Here is a 20,999-nt window from a genome sequence, read left to right as displayed (position 1 = left end):
AGCCTATAAAACCCTGCATACTCTGTTAAAAACTACCATATCTTTCTGATTTATAAATCTACTTATATCTTCACAGAGATCATGACTACGTAGATATGCTACACTGGATGGCTATTAGCATCTCCTCTTTAGAATTTCACACCCTTAAGTATCAGGATACTTCAATCTGAAATCAGAATGAAAGGTTCTTTCTATTCCCTTACTTAGCGTGAGTCACAAGGCTGTACTGAATTATGCATCATTTGCAAAACATCTTGAGATGTGTTTGCATGAGAACGCGCCGTAGAAATTGAAGTGATGGGGCCAAATTCTGCACTGCACTTACCATCCATTGATGAGGAAAAGCCCGAATGACAGCATGTAAATGAGCACAGAACAGAGCCTAAACTATTCTCAAGTGGAATATGGGACAGAATGTGTATGCAATGTGAACTTTAATCTAGTTCTATATGGGAACAGATGCATAATGATAGCATATAAATGTTATGTTTTTAAAAGGTCATTTTCATTAATAATACTGAAATAAACTGCATCTAAAACGTCATATTCTGGAAGCAGTTCACAATAGCTTTCCTAAAGGTGTTAGTCACACTTTAAAGATTTGGAGCCTGATAAATGAAACTTTGCTTGTCTTTGCAAATCTCTGCAAATAGGGAATGCACCTAGATGTCCCCCAAGGCTGGGGAACAAAACACAAGACACAGAGTTTCATTCTCTCACTCATTCTCTTTGGTGCTGTACTTCGCTGCCAGAAAACTGGCATCTGTCTTTGGGCATTTATTTTTCATACTAAAAGCTGTAAGTCCTATTTATAATAAAACTTCCAATAGCATCATAGAAGGAATGTAACAGATAAGAATGGCAGTGCCATTCAAAACCCTTGCTGCAATTGCTTATATTCAGGGACAATAGAAATCCTGGACATGGAAATTGTATAAAATCCAGGAATTTAGATTCTGGAGAGAGAGGAATATCCATCTTCTATGGGAAGATACTAAATTTTCATTTAAAAAACTTGGGGCCAGTTCCTCAGCTGATGGGAACTGGTATAACTGTTTAGAGCTGTGCTGACTTGAGCCAGCAAAGACTCTGGCCCTAGCATTTCAGCTATTTTGAAGATAACCTTCACAATATAGATCTAGCCTTGCACTTGTGTTGCTAGGAGCCACATCCATTGAAATAACTGCACTGGAGACTCCATCTTGCAAGCTGTATGTGCAAAGATCTCCCATGGAATTCCCTGGGTGAAGCACTTACAGGATCAGGCCTTAAAAGGATTGAGAAGTGCCCCCTTCTTTTTAATGTAGTGTTAACTCTGATGCCAAATTATGACACTTTACATGTTACTTTTGTTAAACGTTTAATTGATTATCCAAGGAAAATTAAAAAGAATAAGGCTGCAAGTTTAAATATGCCAAAAGCTTTCAGATTTTTCTTTATGTTTTGGGTATTCAGTGGAGGACATTTCCCCTCGTCTTTACTGAAAACAGTCTATCAAACTACATGAGGGCAGATCTAAAGATTGCTAAGGGAATCCCAACTTTTGTGACATTAAAACCTCAATTTTATCATTTATTTGGCACCAACTGTGTTCCACACTTTTCAGAACAAGTTACAACATGGTCCCTGGCCCAAGGAGTTTATAATCTATGAGGCTGAGGGAGCCACTAAGGCAGCACTCGCAGATTCCATCTCTGCAATGGAGCTGTCATATGGAAAAGAACACAGAGCTCCATTGAGCAGAAGAACCTCCACCAGGGAAACCAAAGATGGGGGCTCCTCCACTGACTCCCATCTCTCACTCTGAGGTGGTAACTTGTTTCTTTAAAATTGTGTGGTCCACTCCCCAGGCAACCGTGTGGAGGTTACTGCAGACCTATGGTTCTAGGCCACAGAGTGCTGCAGTGAGGGGAGAAAAGGGTCTGGAAGTTGTGGAAAGCTGCATGATTTCCCCATGTTCTCAAATAGCTGCACACCTTGCTCCTCAGTGTGGACACAATTCTGCATCTTTCACCCTGCACTGATTGTCCTTGGCATCTCTCAGCCTAGTGTGGAACTGTATTACATAGTGGTAAGAAACAGAACTGTGCGAATAACTGAGTTTTTTGGTTTGCTGCCTGTAGGGTTGCCAGGCATCCGGTTTTCAACTGAATACCTGGTCAAAAAGGGACCCTGGTGGCTGTGGTCAGCACCCCTGACCAGGCCATTAAAAGTCCAGTCAGCAGCACAGTGAGACTAAGGCAGGCTCCCTGCCTGCCCTGATTCTACGCAGCTCCCAGATGTTGCCAGCATGTTCCTGCGGCCCCTAGGTGCAGGGGTGGCCAGGGAGACTCCTGTCCCAAGCGCCGGCTCCACAGCTTCCATTGGTCAGAAACTGTGGCCAATGAGAGCTACAGGGGCGGCATGCAGAGTTGCCTGGCTGCACCTCCTCCTAGGGGCCATAGGGACATGCCAGCCGCTTCTGGGAGCTGCCTGAAGTAAGCACTGCACAGAGCCCACACCCCCTTACACACAGCCTAACCCCTAGCCCAGAGCCCCCTCCTGCACCCTGAATCCCTCATTTCTGGCACCACCTTGGAGCCTGCACCCCCAGCTGGAGCCCTCACCCCTCCCGTACACCTGCCTCAGCCCAGTGAAAGTGTATGAGGGTGGGGGGATGGAGTGAGCGGGGATGGGGCCTCAGAGAAGGGGTGGGGAAGGGGCGAGCCTTGGGGAAGGGGGCAGGGCAAGGGTGTTCAGTTTTCTGCAATCAGAAAGTTGACAACCTTAGCTGCCTATACCGGGGAAAGTAGAGGGAGTAAAAAGAAATTCATTTAGGTCAAACAATGTTTTATTTGACCTGAAATGAATATTTTTGTTATGTCTGAGCTTTTTAAAATGTTTTCATTTAGAAATTTACTTCAGTTTTATTTAAAAGTCATATTGAATTGAAAAATAGAAATGTTCTGATTTTTCTCTGATGTTTTGTTGTTGTTCTTTTCAACCAAAAGAATTTGTGGAAATTGACGGAAATACATGAAATGTTTCAGCTGATCTGAATCTGAATTTTTTTATTGAAAAACAGTTCCGCAAATTTTTTTTGCTCCTGTCTAGTAAGGTGCTCCCAGACCCCTTACTGTCATATAAACAGGAGAGAGAATTTGGCGTTAATGAATGTGATTTCCTCTGCTTTTTGAGATACTGTCAATTTGCAATATTGTTTCTACTTCTTGCCATCCAAGAAATATTTTACAGGATATTTATGCTTGCATATGTGAGAACAAAGAATGAGGCAAACAATGGCTTCAACAGATAATAAATATTAATATACACAGTTTAAAACATAAAACATGAATTCAAGAATACAGAGTACAGTACAGTCTACATGAGGGGTCAGGACGACCGAAAAAGCTGTAGCTTAACAGTTAAGAACAAAGTTAGCATGCTACAGATTACAAGGAAACTGAAGTGTAATACCCTTAAAGAGTGAGTAATATACAGCCTGATCCAGATCCTATTGAAGTCCCACTGAGGGCCTGATCCAAGTGATGTCAACAAAGACTCCTGCTGATTTTCAGGAGGAGCTGGCTCAAGCCTTCAATGCATAAATATTTCTGAGCATTTGGATTCTTATGACATGTTCTCTGAGCTTTAAGGGAAATAGAGTTGTTAGAGTTCACAGGTCCGGAAAGCATATTCTTATATTTTCTTCTTTGGCATTAGGGATATGAATGTAGTCCCTTTTCACCTGAGGTGGGCCATGGTACTAATCTCCTATAAATCAGGTTTTAAGCCTTTCATTTCAGCAGCCCTTTTACATGGAAAGTACAATTTAGATAGGGCTACTATAAAGTGGGTGCATAACTGGCTGGATAACCGTACTCAGAGAGTAGTTGTTAATGGCTCCCAATCCTGCTGGAAAGGTATAACAAGTGGGGTTCCGCAGGGGTCTGTTTTGAGACCGGTTCTGTTCAATATCTTCATCAACAATTTAGATGTTGGCATAGAAAGTACGCTTATTAAGTTTGCGGATGATACCAAACTGGGAGGGATTGCAACTGCTTTGGAGGACAGGGTCAAAATTCAAAATGATCTGGACAAATTGGAGAAATGGTCTGAGGTAAACAGGATGAAGTTCAATAAAGATAAATGCAAAGTGCTCCACTTAGGAAGGAACAATCAGTTTCACACATACAGAATAGGAAGAGACTGTCTAGGAAGGAGTATGGCAGAAAGAGATCTAGGGGTCATAGTAGACCACAAGCTTAATATGAGTCAACAGTGTGATACTGTTGCAAAAAAAGCAAACGTGATTCTGGGATGCATTAACAGGTGTGTTGTAAACAAGACACGAGAAGTCATTCTTCCGCTTTACTCTGCGCTGGTCAGGCCTCAGCTGGAGTATTGTGTCCAGTTCTGGGCACTGCATTTCAAGAAAGATGTGGAGAAATTGGAGAGGGTCCAGAGAAGAGCAACAAGAATGATTAAAGGTCTGGAGAACATGACCTATGAAGGAAGGCTGAAGGAATTGGGTTTGTTTAGTTTGGAAAAGAGAAGACTGAGAGGGGACATGATAGCAATTTTCAGGTATCTAAAAGGGTGTCATCAGGAGGAGGGAGAAAACTTGTTCACCTTAGCCTCCAATGATAGAACAAGAAGCAATGGGCTTAAACTGCAGCAAGGGAGATTTAGGTTGGACATTAGGAAAAAGTTTCTAACTGTCAGGGTAGTTAAACACTGGAATAGATTGCCTAGGGAAGTTGTGGAATCTCCATCTCTGGAGATATTTAAGAGTAGGTTAGATAAATATCTATTAGGGATGGTCTAGACAATATTTGGTCCTGCCATGAGGGCAGGGGACTGGACTCGATGACCTCTCGAGGTCCCTTCCAGTCCTAGAGTCTATGAGTCTATGAATCTATGGAACCTTGACTCTGTTCATGCTTTTATCTGAGCTTAATTATTGTTCACTTAATCTTGTGTTCTGTGTATTTAGTAGTTTAGGACCTTATTCTGTAATGCAGAGGATGCTCAGAAAGTTTTAAAGGTTTTTTTTAACAAATTATTCTATATACTGTGTCTTACAGCCCAGTGGGTGTGGATGACTCTTTACAGAGCGAATAGAAAAGCCATGAAGAGCTTGCAATGTAAGAGCTTGATTGCATAATCATTTACTATTAAGCATGTTACTCATCTCTCCATGAGAGCTGCTGGGCTTTGAGTCACACCAGAAGCCAGTGTATTATTTATGTCTAGACACTATTGTCTGGGTCTGAATTGATCTGCAAATTCCTCAGAATGGGGACTGTATATTAATATACATTTGTACAGTGTCAAGCGTTCTGCTGATGCTAAATAAAATATAAGTCAAGGGGCTCCAGCCATTTTTCAACTCCGGTAATTTACGCTCTGCTCCCAGAGGCCTTGATTCAAGAAATCTCTTAAATATGTGCTGAAGTCCCACTAACTTCAACAGGAGTTGAGCATGTGCTTAACTTTAAGTTCCTGCTTAACCACTTTCCTGAATAAGTAGTATTTCCTTAATTGGGTCTAGAGACTAGCCCTGTAGTAAAAGCGCTAAGCACCTCCTGAAATGTACTGTTTGGCCTCAGACGCCTTTGATGTCAGTGGAACTAGGGGGTTGAGCACCTTGCAGGATAAGAAAGGCTGCATTAAAAATACTGCAATAGGGACGTCCAGAATAAGATATTACATTAACAAAACTTGAAGTTAATTTTTCAGATGGAAATGCCGAACAATATGAAATAATCACCTAGCAGATTTAAATGATCAGGCATCCATTTTAATGCTTGCCTTTGTGATACCAAATAATCTCTTTTTGAGAACTCAGTGTAGAAAGGTCAGATAACTTTTATAGGCTTATTCTATAAGTACTTATTAGAACTCCAATTATAGTTCTGATTTTTTTTATTTCTTTGTATTAGAAGACATTATTATTTATATTTATATATATGTTATTTATATAAACATGAGCATAAATAGTGTTGTAAAAGTAAATACTAACAGATAAGAAAAAATCAAAGTAAATAATAGAAGAGAGGACAAATGTAGCATGTAACGAAAATAAAAACAATTGTTATAAATAATTATAATGGCTTTAAATGTTTGCTTTTATGTGACAGATGTTTTTTAACAACATTTCTGAGTTGGCAGTTTGAGTACACTTATGATTTTCATTTATGTAATATTCGCTTTTAGTACTGATGTCGATTTACAACATCTGTGAAGGGTCTGTAACCTGAATTTGACAGGGGAATGTTAACATACTGCTATTGGAATCTTTCCATGGATTCCATGTAACAGACTGTTATCGAAACTCTTAAATAACTATTCTAATCATCAACAGGGTTCTTGCGCAAATTATATTAGCCCCAAAGGGCCTGATTAACTTTAAAACGCCTTACAGACATGAAACATAAATTTATTTTTCCCTCACTTTAGAATAGGAATCGGATCATGCAGTGTATGCCAGTTACGTGTACGTACACACATCAGTATGCAAGTCAGACTTACATCAAGTAGGCAGGATTTCATTTTCATAATTGGAAACCAAACTTGTGAGTACAAAATAAATTTAGCCCCTTTTTTCCGTGAAATGTAAACACACCGATTTACAACCGGAATTTGGAGCTATGCAACTCTTTCAATCAGCTGGAAGGCAGATAAATTCATAGCAAAAGGAAGTATTAATATATCAACTGCAGGACCAGCTCTAGGCACCAGCAAACCAAGCAGAGGCTTGGGCTGGCACAATTCCAGGGGTGGCATTCTGGGAGGGTTGTGCTCTCAGAGGGTTTTTTTATTCAACTGGCATTGATATTAAAATTATATCAGTAGAGGTAGAGTCAGGATTTCTGCGGGAGTAGAGCTAAGTCCTGCTGATCAAGAAGCATTGTATGAACGGAGTTTACAATTATTGAAGCATGAATGAGTGAACATGAGCTCTCCTTTGCTATTAATTAGTTAATGTGTATATAGATCTTTGAATTGCTAAGTATTTATCTCCCAGAGGCCCTATCCAGAGAAAAGAGTCCTTGGCTATTTGTTTACACTAATCAGGGGTCATAATTTACCCTATCATATGCCACTTAGGCCTCCTCCTCCCCTCGCTCCCACACATACTTTGTTTGACCCCATTTAAACTATAAAAACTAATTAACAACAGTTGTTGGAGTAGTTTGTAGCCCTGCTGAGGACTGCCTTCCTTGTACTTCCTGCTCCTTGACTCTGACCTTGTGGTATCCTGACCCAGCCTACCACCTGACTCCTGCTCTGCCCTCTAGCCTGAATTGGACTCTGATTTCTTGGTAACCTGCCCCTGCCTGCCTCTTCACACCTGATTCTCAGTCTGCCCTCTGGCACTATCGCAGATGATAATCTCCTGGTATTTTACCCAGCCTGACTCCTGCTCTGACCACAAGTCAGACTGCCCACATCCTTGTTGTGACACAAAATGACTTCCCACCCACTAACCCAATTGTTCTGGGCAGGGACCAGTCTCTCGGCTAGAGTGAATAGATTTCCCACAAGTGGGTACTTAACAGTCAGCTACTTTCTATTGTTGTTCTTTTGCCACCAGCCTTTGGAATTTTCAACCCAACATTGAAGCAAACAGACCATAGGGAAGGCAAAAGACATGCTGGAGTGTGCAACTGGACACAGGCATGTACAGTTCATCATCTCACACAGCATTCATAAATTGTACAGGCATATTCCCAATTCATCACAGCTGGGGGAAGCCCAACAACACCAAGTTTCTAAATGAAGTGGTGTTGGTAATTCAATAAAGAACACTTTTCCTTCTGAGTTACGACTGTTCCAAAGCTCTAGTGTGATGTTAGAGGATCCACAACACTAGAGATGATGTCCTACAATAAGATATAAAGTCAAGTTGTCATAGGATGCTCAGAGGCCTGGGTGGCCTAGCAGTTAGTGCACCTAACCTCTGGCCCCTTGCCTCTCTGTCAAGGTGGTAGAGGTGACTGGTTCTTGATCATCAGTCAGCCACAAATCTTCTGGCCTCCACTTCCCTCTGGGTCTCACCCTTAAGAGGGTGTGGTAGTAGGACTTAGGCCCTCTCTCTCCACTAGGCCCCAGCCCAGGACCTGCGTGAGCAACACCAGCAAGGTGTTCCCTGCAAACAGTCTAAGGGCTAGTCTACACTGGAAGCACTATATCAGCACAGCTGCACCAATGAAGCTGCACAGTTTCAGCTGTGGTATTGTAGTGCATCTGGTGAAGGTCCTCTATGCTGATGGGAGAAATGAGAGCTTTCCCATAACTACTGCACCTCCACGAGAGGTGATAGCTATGTCGGCGGAAGATGCTCTCCGGCTGACGTAGCGCTGTCTTAGGGTGCTTAGGTTGGTGTAACTTGTGTTACTCAGGGGGATGACTTTTTCAAACCCCTGAGCGACGCAAGTTATATTGACATAAGCGGTAGTGTAGACCTGTCCTCTGTCTGCTGCCCTGGGCTACTTCCTACCGATAAGTCCCTTCAGGTTGGAACATGACCCCTATAGTCCAAACAATCAACCACTTAACAGAAAGAGTCCAAATGAGCAGGGCTCTGCAGGACCTGCTTGTTCTTAAAGTGGTTGATGGTTTGAGAAGGCATTGCCTGTGGGCCTTACTCTCTTTATGGTCCCATCTCAGGCTCAAACTTTTATCTGGTTTTCCGGAGGATTTGTCTCTCCTACAGCCTTCCTACGATCGATAGTCTGGGCTTCTGAGCTCCTTTTAACCCACTCTTCCAGGAGTCATATGCTCAGCAGGCCTGGAGGGATTTGCTATCTGGGCCCAGTATTGCCTTTTAATCCCTTCGGGCCCAGTGTGGAGTTTGTATACCACATTTCAATCTATGGGATTTTTCACCAGAATAAGTATCCTGGCCAAACTGGCACATAGAGAATATGAAATGAGTATGTTAAGAATACACAGACAGATTAAGTATGATATACTGTATAAATATCCAGTTTTTGTAAAAGCAGCAAAGAATCCAGTGGCACCTTATAGACTAGCAGACGTTTTGGAGCATGAGCTCTTGTGGGTGAATACCCACTTCATCAGATGCATGTAGTGGAAATACAGCCAAGCACTGAGGTACAACCGCATCTGCTCTAACCCCTCAGACAGAGACCAACACCTACAAAATCTCCACCAAGCATTCTCAAAACTACAATACCCGCACGAGGAAATAAGGAAACAGATCAACAGAGCCAGATGTGTACCCAGAAGCCTCCTACTGCAAGACAAACCCAAGAAAGAAACCAACAGGACTCCACTGGCCATCACATACAGTCCCCAGCTAAAACCCCTCCAACGCATCGTCAGGGATCTACAACCTATCCTGGACAATGATCCCACACTTTCACAGGCCTTGGGTGGCAGGCCAGTCCTCGCCCACAGACAACCTGCCAACCTGAAACATATTCTCACTAGTAACTGCACACTGCACCATAGTAACTCTAGCTCAGGAACCAATCCATGCAACTAACCTCGATGCCAACTCTGCCCACATATCTACACCAGCAACACCATCACAGGACCTAACCAGATCAGCCACACCATCACGGGTTCATTCACCTGCACATCCACCAATGTAATATACGCCATCATATGCCAGCAATGCCCCTCTGCTATGTACGTCGGCCAAACTGGACAGTCTCTACGGAAAAGGATGAATGGACACAAATCAGATATTAGGAATGGCAATATACAAAAACCTGTAGGAGAACACTTCAACCTCCCTGGCCACACTATAGCAGACCTTAAGGTGGCCATCCTGCAGCAAAAAAACTTCAGAACCAGACTTCAAAGAGAAACTGCTGAGCTTCAGTTCATCTGCAAATTTGACACCATCAGCTCAGGATTAAACAAAGACTGTGAATGGCTTGCCAACTACAAAACCAGTTTCTCCTCCCTTGGTTTTCACACCTCAACTGCTAGAACAGATTGAACTAACCTCGTTATCTCTAGCTTGCTTGCATATATATACCTGCCCCTGGAAATTTCCACTACATGCATCTGATGAAGTGGGTATTCACCCACGAAAGCTCATGCTCCAAAACATCTGTTAGCCTATAAGGTGCCACAGGATTCTTTGCTGCTTTTACAGATCCAGACTAACACGGCTACCCCTCTGATACTTGAAACCAGTTTTTGTAGATTGTATGTTTGTAATCATAGAATCATAGGACTGGAAGGCACCTTGAGAGGTCATCTAGTCCAGTCCCCTGCACTAAAAATCTCCAGTGATGGAGATTCCACAGCCTCCTTAGGTAATTTATTCTAGTGCTCAACCACCCTGACAGGAAGTTTTTCCAAATGTCCAACCTAAATCTCCCTTGTTGCAATTTAAGACCATTGCTTCTTATCCTATCCTCAGAGGTTAAGAACAATTGTTCTCCTTCCTCCTTGTAAAAACCTTTTATATACTTGAAAACTTTCATCATGTCCCCTCTCAGTCTTCTATTTTCCAGACTAAACAAACCCATTTTTTTCAATCTTCCCTCATAGGTCATATTTTCTAGACCTTTAATAATTTTTGTTGCTCTTCTCTGGACTTTCTCCAATTTGTCCACACCTTTCCTGAAGTGTGGCACTCTGAACTGGACACAATACTGTAGTTGAGACCTAATCAGTGCAGAGTAGAGCGGAAGAATTACTTCTCGTGTCTTGCTTACAACACTCCTGCTAATACATCCCAGAATAATGTTTGCTTTTATTGCAACAGTGTTACACTGTTGACTCATATTTAGCTTGTGGTCCACTGTGACCCCCAGATCCCTTTCTGCGGTACTCCTTCCTAGGCAGTCATTTCCCATTTTGTATGTGTGCAACTGATTGTTCCTTCCTAAGTGGAGTACTTAGCATTCGTCTTTATTGAGTTTCATCCTATTTACTTCAGACCAAAGCTTCCAAAGGTTCACTTCAAAGAAGCACTCAGAAGTTCAGATGCTTATTCAAACTATCAAAACCTCTTAAATCAATATATCTGAGCTGGAAAGAGGCTTTCTTGTGAGATTTCCTTTACTTCCTAGTTCCAGTTGAGTTAGAACTATTATGCCATTACAACAGTGGGTCTCAAACAGGGGTACATGTAACCCTGGTGGTACTTAGAGGTCTTCCAGGGGGTATATCAACTCATGTAGATATTTGCCTAGTTTAAAACAGGCTACGTAAAAAGCACTAGCGAAGCATTTAGCCAAAATTAAACACATAATTCTGAGAGAGGCTGAGAAATCAGGACTCACCAGTCTGGGTATGTTGAGATGACTTAGAAACAGAATAATAAAAGTGCTGACTTCAACTGGTATGCATCATTTTTTTTCCAGCAGCTCCTTTCAAAAAGGCTTTGATCTGTTCAACAGATTTGTGGTGTATGTAGCAGATTTTGTTCCTATAGCCAAATAGAATTTTCTGGTTTATGTTTCTTGAACTACATTGTTTTCAGGTAAAGACAATATTTGATTGTTTCTTATTTTTTCACAAAATGTTTTAACATGAGAATTTCTTATATTTCTGTATAGTGTCTTCTCTGCATTATCAGTGATGAAATGTAAAGCAGAGCCACTTTTAAAATAAAAATGTTTACTAATTTCTTTTTTTAAAAGTACAATAGTTGCCTCCATTTAATATTTTTAAGTATATTCCCAATACAACAATGCCTAGAACAATCTGTATACCTGTCCTCACTCTACCACTGCCTTTTCCCGGAAATTGAATGCAAATCCTATAAAGTTTTAATATATATTTTGCCATAGGATCTGATGGTATTAGAGTCCAAATACTTAACTGTTACAGCAAGCACTATTGCACTGCCTCATGCTTACATTTTAAATCTCTTTGACCCATGACCATATTCCAAATAAATGAAACATGCCTTGATTTTTCCCATCCAGAAGACAGACAATAATATGTCTGATTCAGACTATAGGCGTGTTACTCTTCAGCCAGTCATTTCTAAAGATATGGAACAAGTACTTCAGTCTTTAAGTTTAATATTACCCTTTCATATTTTGATCAATTTACAGTCTTTTTTGTAATCAGTTTTGTTTCTTCCCAAGCCCAGTACAGGGGATGCTTTATTGCCAAATCTGTGTCTCTGGTATGATGTTCTGGATAAGGGTTATATCAAAGACAACAGTTTTTGATCTGTCTAGAGTGTCTCACACAGCTCCTTTGTTTAAACAAATATATATATGGTAAATATACCTTAACAAGGCAACTCTCTAGTTGTCTGCATTCAAGGTCACAATGTATTGTTAAAGGTGTTTCAAACAACAAGGGCCCATTGTCATCTAGAATTCCTCTATAGAATGTTCTTGGCTGGAATCTATTTTTATATATATTAATAATATAATCTCTTAGCAGCTCTCAATAAATAGTAGGCTAATTTGCATTAGTGAAGACACAACACTTCATAAGTCAATGTTTAATTCAACTGATCTTTCTGATTTCCAATCTGATGTAGAAGGAACATTAGAATATAGCTGGTTCCAACAGCATTTATAGACACAGTAACACAAATACCATTCTGAATTAAGAATTAGCATTTGAAAGTCAGTAACTGAAGAAAAGACTTAAACACATAGCATTTAAAAAGGAATGCTGATTACTATGGGCCAGATGCTGCCATCCAAGTGGCATTCCAATGGGACTAAGGCCTGGTCTACACTGGATGGGGGATCTATCTAAGATACACAACTTCAGTTACGAGAATAGCATAGCTGAAGTCGACGTATGTTAGATCGACTTAGATTGACTTACTTCATGTCCTCGCGGTGTAGGATTGACGGCCGCTGCTCCCCTGTCGACTCCGCTTCCGCCTCTTGCCCTGGTGGAGTTCCGAAGTCGACAGGGAGCGCGTTCAGGGATTGATGTATCGCATCTAGATGAGACGCGATATATCGATTCCTGACAGATTGATCACTACCCGCCAATCCGGCGGGTAGTGTAGACATATCCTAACTGTGGAATAAGGTGCTACTCAATACAAGTAAAGGTAGCAGAATCTGGCTCCTTTGGTTGAAAGAAAATTTAATTTGTCATAAAGATGTAAGCAGAGTCAGGATGAGCGCTACCCTGACATCTGGTGGTGAATTGTGTAGAGTGTAGAAAGAATTTCAGAGTGTGGAAAGAGATTTCGAGTATTTGCACTGGCATCCACCCCCCCACACACACACACTTAGCATAACCCCACTGCAGCCTGGGATGTTTTTTTTAACAGCTCTGGGATCCCCAATTTCTTTGTTATTGGGGCAGGAGGAAAAAAAGTTTGTCACCCTGATTGTGTGAATGGGGAACTGTGGGACTGCTTTGTGACAGAAATGACTCAACCTCAGTTGGGTGGTACTTGCTAAACATGGGACATGGGTTCCAAAACCCCATGAATTGAGAGAGGTTGGGGAGTGGTGTGTGTACCTAATGGTATTGGCCCCCTTTTGAGGGCCTGGAACACCAATTGCACATCCTTCTCTCTCCAATGTTAAAGAATAGAGCTAATTTTTTATTCTATTAGGAGTCCATCTCGAGACTGCTGAGCTGAATTCATGTTGGGCCAATGGTGCACCAACACCAGGGCTCCCCTACGAAGAGCTGAACTGAGATCATGGAGTGCTGTGTTAACTAGTGGGAGAGCCTGAAGACCTATTGTTAAGCAGCTGGCAGAGCGGAGCAGTTTGCAGTGTGTTGGAGCAGCCCATGGAACAGTGAGTGGAGTGAAGTGGTTTGCAGGGACAGCTGGAGGAGCGGCACAGCTGGTGTGGTGGAGCTGGTCATGGTGAAGGCTGCAGCAGAAATCCATGGAAAGGTGGAGCAGTTGGCCCTGGCCCATGTAAGGTGCCCCTTAACACCCTATGTGGACTCCCCCCCATTTCCACCCAGGTTGGGGGGGATAAAACTCTGCAGATAAACTCTTGAATTCTGGGGTGGCACTGACCAGACTTTTGGGTTGTTGGACTTTGGGGTGATTGGACTTAAGACCCTAAGGGGAAAAGGACATTGCCAAACGTACCTGTGGGTGGGTTTTTTTTGTTTATGGTTTGTGTTATAATCCTGTTTGTGGTGTTTCTCCAGTGGGATGCCGCATTGTTTCCTTCCTTTATTAAGAAGATTTTGCTACACTCAGACTCTGTGCTTGCAAGAGGGGAAGTATTGCCTCCTAGAGGTGCCCAGGGGGTGTGGTACGTAAGTGTCCCAGGTCACTGGGTGGGGGCTCGAGCCGGTTATGCATTGTGTTATTGAAACGGAACCCCTAGATACTGAACCCGGCCCTTGTTGCTGCCAATTCAGAGGGGCAAAGGGTTACAAAGATACAAACATTAGGATAAAGAGTGGAATGACGGTTTCTTAAAGATGCATATCAAGGTCACGGGGCACGTCTGGTTTCCCTGAATGCAACCCATTAGGTTTCAGGCCCCGGGCCTTTGGCTTTCCTGGGATGGAATTCTACAATTCTCCCCCTCCTAGACCAGGCCATAGGCTAGAGTATTTTGTTGTTGGCTGACTCATAGACTCAGATTTTATGGTCAGAAGGGACCATCATGATAATCTAGTTTGACCTCTTACACACTGCAAGCCACGGAACCTCCCCCTCCCTCCCAGCCATTCCTGTAATAGACCCCTAATCTCTGGCTGAGTTACTGAAATTGACAAATCATGATTTAAAGACTTCAATGACCCATGCTGCAAACGAGATCCACTCCAATTTAGGCCCAGCCTTTATTTTGTATGTTTTAAGACAATGATATTACTACCTGCAAATTACATGTGCATGCAAAAACAGATAAGGCAAGAAACTTTTCAAATGACTCTTTTCAAATCTCTGTTCTTTCCTGAGTCTTCTTCACCACTTTCCTATTACCAATCGCCTATTTTTACCCCCTCTTCTGCAACTTCAGGCAGACTCAGTTTAATAAGTTATCTAATCTCTACACATGTCCATTCTAAACCCCAGTTAAAACATTCTTATGCATAAATCCCAATAACTAATGCAAACTAATCCATTTTTTCTTATTATGCTAAAAACCTACTTTAATCTGTCTACTTCTGCCATCTATTCTTTGTTGTTAACCCCACTGGCTCCCTCCAGTTGTTTCTATCTTACTGGTCTGTGTAGGGTTTTTGTTTTGTTTTGTTTTTTGGTGGCCTTGGATATGTGCTTGTTAGCATGTTCAGGGCACATCTGAAGTTAACAATTCCCTCTTGACACTCTGTTTCACCCTATTTCCACAGATCAAGATTTTACAACTAAGACACACACACACACACCCTTTTCATGGTTTACACAACACAACCCTGAAGCTTTTTCAGCTACCTTCTGAAATGCTGCATCAGCAGGAACACATACAAAAAGCAAAACATTCTTTATATTTTCCTATAATACTATATATAATAATATTCATTTCTCTAACATTATTTAGTATATATTTGATTAACACAATTCATTACCCAGTTTTCCAACATTTGATGTGCATTACTCCAGGGGGAGAGCCAAGGTTATGATTGAAATTGATTCTGGCATACACCACTCAAAGATGTTGGAGTATCATTGCGGAAGGACTAAGAAAAGCTTCAGTAAGAGAAGAGTTTTGAAGGAAAGTAATTTAAATAGTTCTATTTAGGTGTTTTAAACTGTTTCATTTATATCTCATCTGTATCACAATTCACTCATTTTTGGACATAATTTGAGGAGGAGGGATTTGGCTTGTGGCAGAATACTAGCATTGTGGCTGGTACTGGCCTACCAGTAGCTCTTTGCACTATGACAGCATGAATGGGGAGAAATCTCAGTGATGAGAATGTCATGAAGATTAACTTTCCTTTAGCTTCTTCTAGCAGGTTGGGGTGATCAGGTGGGCCTTTTATGGAATCTCTGTTATCTGTTCTCACATGATACAACTCTTACTGTAGAGAAAAATTGCCCAAGAAGAGTTATTTGAGACATGCCAACATCCTCCCACTCAAAATGGACAGGAGAAAGCTTGTAAGAAAAGTGAAGAATGACCACAGGAATGTTAGGAATCAGGGAGAGCTTTTATTAAAGTGCCAGGCCCTCAAGAGCTGATACTAAGTGTCCATGACCAATAAACTTGTGGATGGAACTTTGGACAACACCCGCAGTGAATAGCATTATCCATCTCTTGTTTTCTGTTCTATTCAGTGTAATTTTCTTGGCTGCTGCAGATCTGCAGGGTCTGGGTCACAAAAAGACCTTGCATTTTTGAAGCACTCCTGAGGATGGTAAGGCTTATGAGAAATTCCCTGAAATCCTGAAGATAAGGCTAAGGTGACTGTATTTTCAAAATAAAAAACAGACGCTTTTGTGGCTATATCTTTTAATTTGGTGAAACACTCATGCAAAAGGCAAAAGTACATTCATAAAAATGTGTGCTGGTGCCCCCTGCAGCCAGCTTCCGACTCTAGTTGCTCATATTCCTTGGAGCAGAGGAGTTCTTGCAGTAATTTAGTGTTGAGAATAAATTTATCATGGAATATTTAATAAGTGTTAACATTCACTTTGAGCAAAATAACAGCCTTGACAGTGTTTACACTCATTCCACTTTTCTCTCCAAACACTATACATCACACAGAATGCTTTCCATTAGACTGTTGCTGGTAAACAGAACAAATTCTACGTCTGATAGAGACACATTTTAAAAATGAGCATGTTCATTGATGAAATTAAAAAGCAGGACATTTCAAGTGCCCCAAAAGAACGTCGTGGGTCCGTACAACATCATACGAAAAATCAGGTCTGCTTTGGTAAAACTGGAATATAAGGTTTCTTTAGATATTCTTGAGCACATGGCTTAAGTCTTTGCAGGATCAAGGCCCAAGTTATTATTGTTGTCAGTATTTATAGAGAATATTTTCCATATGAAAAACTTTCTCTGTAGACAGGTTTCAACATAGTAATCACTTCCGTTTGAAATATAGATGCTCTGGCAGAGATTACAAACACAGCCAGCTCCAGTGGATTTTATAATCACGGCAAACACAAACAGTGGGGTTTATAAATTCTGCTGGTGAATTTTGCAAGTTCGGTAGCGTGGGTAGTTTGTAAGGTCCTAAAAAGAATAACTGTGGAACCATATCAGGCCATCACTTAATAAGCAGAACTTTCCAGTGATTTCTGCTTTACAGCAGATGCCATAATATGGTCCTTGGCTTTTCCTATGTCCTTATTCCTCCTTCAGTCAAAAAAAAACAAACAAAAAAACAAGGAAAATTAAAATGAGCGTAGGTTAACATAATTTTAAGGGTATCAATGTATATAGCTAAACATCAGGAAATTGTTTTCTGTAACATGAACGTAGCCATTTGGAATGTCCTGGCCTTTGCTTGTCCTGTGCTGCTGCTGTTTGGTTGTTGGGTGTGTTTTTGTATAACGTTGTATGATGGCAAACAACGTGCGCTGCTATTTCATGCCCCCCTTAACAGATGCTATTAACAGTAGCGTGGGTCGGCTCTTTGGGGCCGGCATCGGCTCTGTGTTGAGTCTGGGCAGCACAATGCGGCCCCGCTCCAGGACTGCGAAGCCCGGCACAAGTCATGGGCACGGCGGAATGCGCGATGCGGGGAACCTCCGCGCTCTGGCTGGAGCGACTATAACGCAATAGGGAGTTTCCTGCTGTTAGTCCCTTGGGGCCGGGGGCGGGGTAGGCGGGTGTGTGGTGGGAGGTGCGGGGGAGGGGTCCGCCCCTCAGCGCCTCACAGCGGGGGAAGGGCTCAGGGGCGGGGAAATCAGCCCCGCCACGCACAGGGAGGGGGAGAGCGCGAGCGCGAGCGCGAGGCGCCGCAGTGTGTCCGGCTCCGCTCCTTCTCTTCCTGGGCGCGTACCATTTGGCGGCGCTGGTGGGGGGGTGCGCGGCAAACCTCAGCCAGGGGTTGCCTGGCTGCCGCGCGAGCGACTGGGCTCCCCCGTGACCCCGGCGCGCAAATCGCGCGTCCCCGCCTCCCCCCGGGCTCTCGGGCCTCCGCCGGGCCTGAGGCAGCGCTGGCGGGAGGGCGCTGCGCACGCGGCTCCCCCGCCCCGCGCGTCCGCCCCGGCCCCGCCGTTATTCGGATGCGGAGGCCGAGACGGGCAGGGCCGAGAGTGCAGGGGTCCCGGACCATGCTGGGTGGCGGGCGGCGGCGCCCGGCGGACTCGCAGCCCGACCAGTGGGTGCTGGTTGCACCAGGTAACCCCCCCTCCCCGGCCGCACGGAGCAGCTGGAGCCCTGCGCCCCGTCTCCCACCAGCGCCCCCGGGGGAGATTGCGCCTCCCTCAGCGGCCCATGTCCCAGCCCCCTACCAGCGCCCCTGGGGAGACTGGAGCCCTGTGCCCCATCTCGGCCAGGAGGGGCACGACCTCAGTGCAGTGTGATTTGATCCCCTTGGTCCACCCAGGCTCCCCTTGTTGTTGTGCCCCATCCAGCCCCAGGGAGCAGTACCCAGCGGGAGCTGAGGGGCTACTCATTGTAGGTTAAATTCTTTGCAGCTGTATTACAGTCAAGGGGGCAGCTGCAGGAGGTGTATTTAAGGCAGGATTTGATGGTTTATATCTGCTGCCCCTTCCCGCTCACGGGTGAGCTAGATGCATCTCAAAGGCTACTGATGTTGCAGAAGGAGAGAGAGCTCTTCCCTTATCAAATGCTTAGATTTCCTTGGCTGACTTGCACCCTAGTCAAGACCTCTTTGTATGTCCAGCCAACCCCTATCCTGCTAAGTTGCTGGATCATCTACTAGAGCTTCCTGTGTGTAACCTTAAGCAAAGTTTACAGAGTTCACCATTCTGCTTTTTAGTCTGGACTCAATATTTTCCTACATCACTAGGATGTCACAGGGTTTAACTCATTAGAATTAGTAAATTGCTGTGAGATCCTTGGAGAGAAGATGCTGTACAAGTGCAAAATGTTATTTCTAGAATACTCCCACAGGTGCTTGATCTCACCTGTTTTTGACGATCTCTAGTGAAGGAGCCTCACCTACTTAAGTTTATTCTCTCTGCTGTTTTCTAAAGGGAATGGCATAGAGACATAAACATCAGGTTTGAAACACTTAGACCCCTCTGAAACACAAAGATAATAAACAGAATTCCCTGTGTCTGATGGAAGAATGTTTCAGATGAGGGCCTTAAAAACTGAAATCCTCTCTGGCCTGTATTTCCCTCCATTCCACAACTGTCTTTCAGTATGTTTTGTAAATGTAAAATTGAATTACTGCTAATTTTTTGCAGTGTCTGGATTAAAAATATCATTTGATTCTTACCTTCAGTAATCTCCGAACAAAAAATTGGTTATTTTTTAAATGAAGGTGGCTGAGTGAGAGAGAATGTGCACAAACTGTAGAAAACTGAGAAAAGATGCATTTCTCAACCCTATTTTCTTCTGGATTTGCTGATTCCTTCCTGGCTTCATTCTTATCTTTTCTCTTCCACACTTGGATCTGACACCAATTGAAATTTACTAAATATTTTTGGATGTTTTTCTACCTTTTCAATATTGATTTCAGTTACAACACAGAATACACAGTGCTCACTTTATATTATTATTATTACAAAAATATGCACTGTAAAAATGATACAAGAAATATTATATTCTTCTACTATATATATCAGTTCCTGTCATACAAGTACTAAAGTGCAATCTCTTGATTCTGAAAGTGTAACTTACAAATGCAGATTTTTTTTTTGGTTACATAACTGCACTCAAAAACAAAACTGTAAAACTTTAGAACCTACAAGTCCATTCAGTCCTACTTCTTATTCTGCCAATCGCCAAGACAAACACAGTTGTTTACATTGATGGGAGATACTGCTGCCTGCTTCTTATTTACAATGTCACCTGAAAGTGAGAATAGGCATTTGCATGGCACTTTTGTAGCCAGCGTTGCAAGGTATTTACATGCCAGATATGCTAAACATTAGTATGCCCCTTCCTTGCTTTGGCCACCATTCCAGAGGACATGTCGGTGATGCTCATTAAAAAAATAATGCATCAATTAAATTTGAGACTGTACTCCTTAGAGGGAGAATTGTATACTGCCTGCCTTGTTTTACTTGCATTCTGCATATGTTTCATGTTATAGCAGTCTCAGATGATGACCCAGCACGTGTTTGTTTTAAGACCACTTTCACAGCACATTTGATAAAACGCAAAGAAGGTACCAATGTGAGATTTCTAAAAATTGCTACAGCATTCAACCCAAGGTTTAAGAATCTGAAGTGCCATCCAAAATCTAAGAGGGAAGAGGTGTAGAGGATGCTTTTATAAGTCTTAAAAGAGCAACACTCTGATGCAGAAACTACAGAACCCAAACCACCAAAAAAGAAAATCAATCTTCTGCTGATGTCATCTGACTCAGATGAAGAAAATAAACATGTGTCAGTCCGCGCTGCTTTGGATCATTATCAAGCAGAACCCATCATCAGCATGGAACCATGTCCTCTGGAATGGTGCTTGAAGCATGAAAGGATCTATGAATTTTTAGCGCATCTGGCACATAAATATCTTGCAGTGCTGGCTACAACAGTGCCATGCGAACGCTTGTTCTCACTTTCAGGTTACATTGTAAACAAGAAGCAGGCAGCATTACCGTCTACAAATGTAAACAAACTTGTTTGTCTGAGTGATTGGCTGACCAAGAAGTAGGACTGAGTGGACTTGTAGACTCTAAAGTTTACATTGTTTTATTTTTAAATGCAGTGTTTATATAATTCTACATTGTAAGTTCAACTTTCATGGTAAAGAGATTGCACTACAATATTTGTATGGAGTGAATTGAAAAATACTATTTCTTCTGCTTTTTACGGTACAAATATTTGTAATAAAAATAAATGTGAGCACTGAACGCTTTGTATTCTGTGTTGTAATAGAAATTAATATACACTTCTACTCCGATATAACGCGACCCGATATAACACAAATTTGGATATAATGTGGAAAGGCAGTGCTCTGGGGACGGGGCTGCGCACTCCAGCAGATCAAAGCAAGTTCAATATAACACGGTTTCAC

General features: G+C 42.5%; 1 protein-coding gene across 1 annotated transcript in view; it reads left to right on the top strand.

Moving 5' to 3' along the window:
- Positions 1–18,049: 18,049 nt before the first annotated feature.
- The window catches only part of RNASEH2B (ribonuclease H2 subunit B), a 54,671-nt gene continuing 51,721 nt past the window's right edge, over positions 18,050–20,999 (top strand). The window contains 1 exon segment of the mRNA XM_030564488.1: positions 18,050–18,185. Within this exon segment, the coding sequence (XP_030420348.1) occupies positions 18,071–18,185 (115 nt within the window). The 5' untranslated portion in view covers positions 18,050–18,070.

Source organism: Gopherus evgoodei, chromosome 1 (assembly GCF_007399415.2).
Source record: "Gopherus evgoodei ecotype Sinaloan lineage chromosome 1, rGopEvg1_v1.p, whole genome shotgun sequence".
In the NCBI taxonomy this organism is placed as follows: Eukaryota; Metazoa; Chordata; order Testudines; family Testudinidae; genus Gopherus; species Gopherus evgoodei.
The sequence above is the reverse complement of the archived record's forward strand: the minus strand, read 5'-3'. Positions and strand labels throughout refer to the sequence as shown.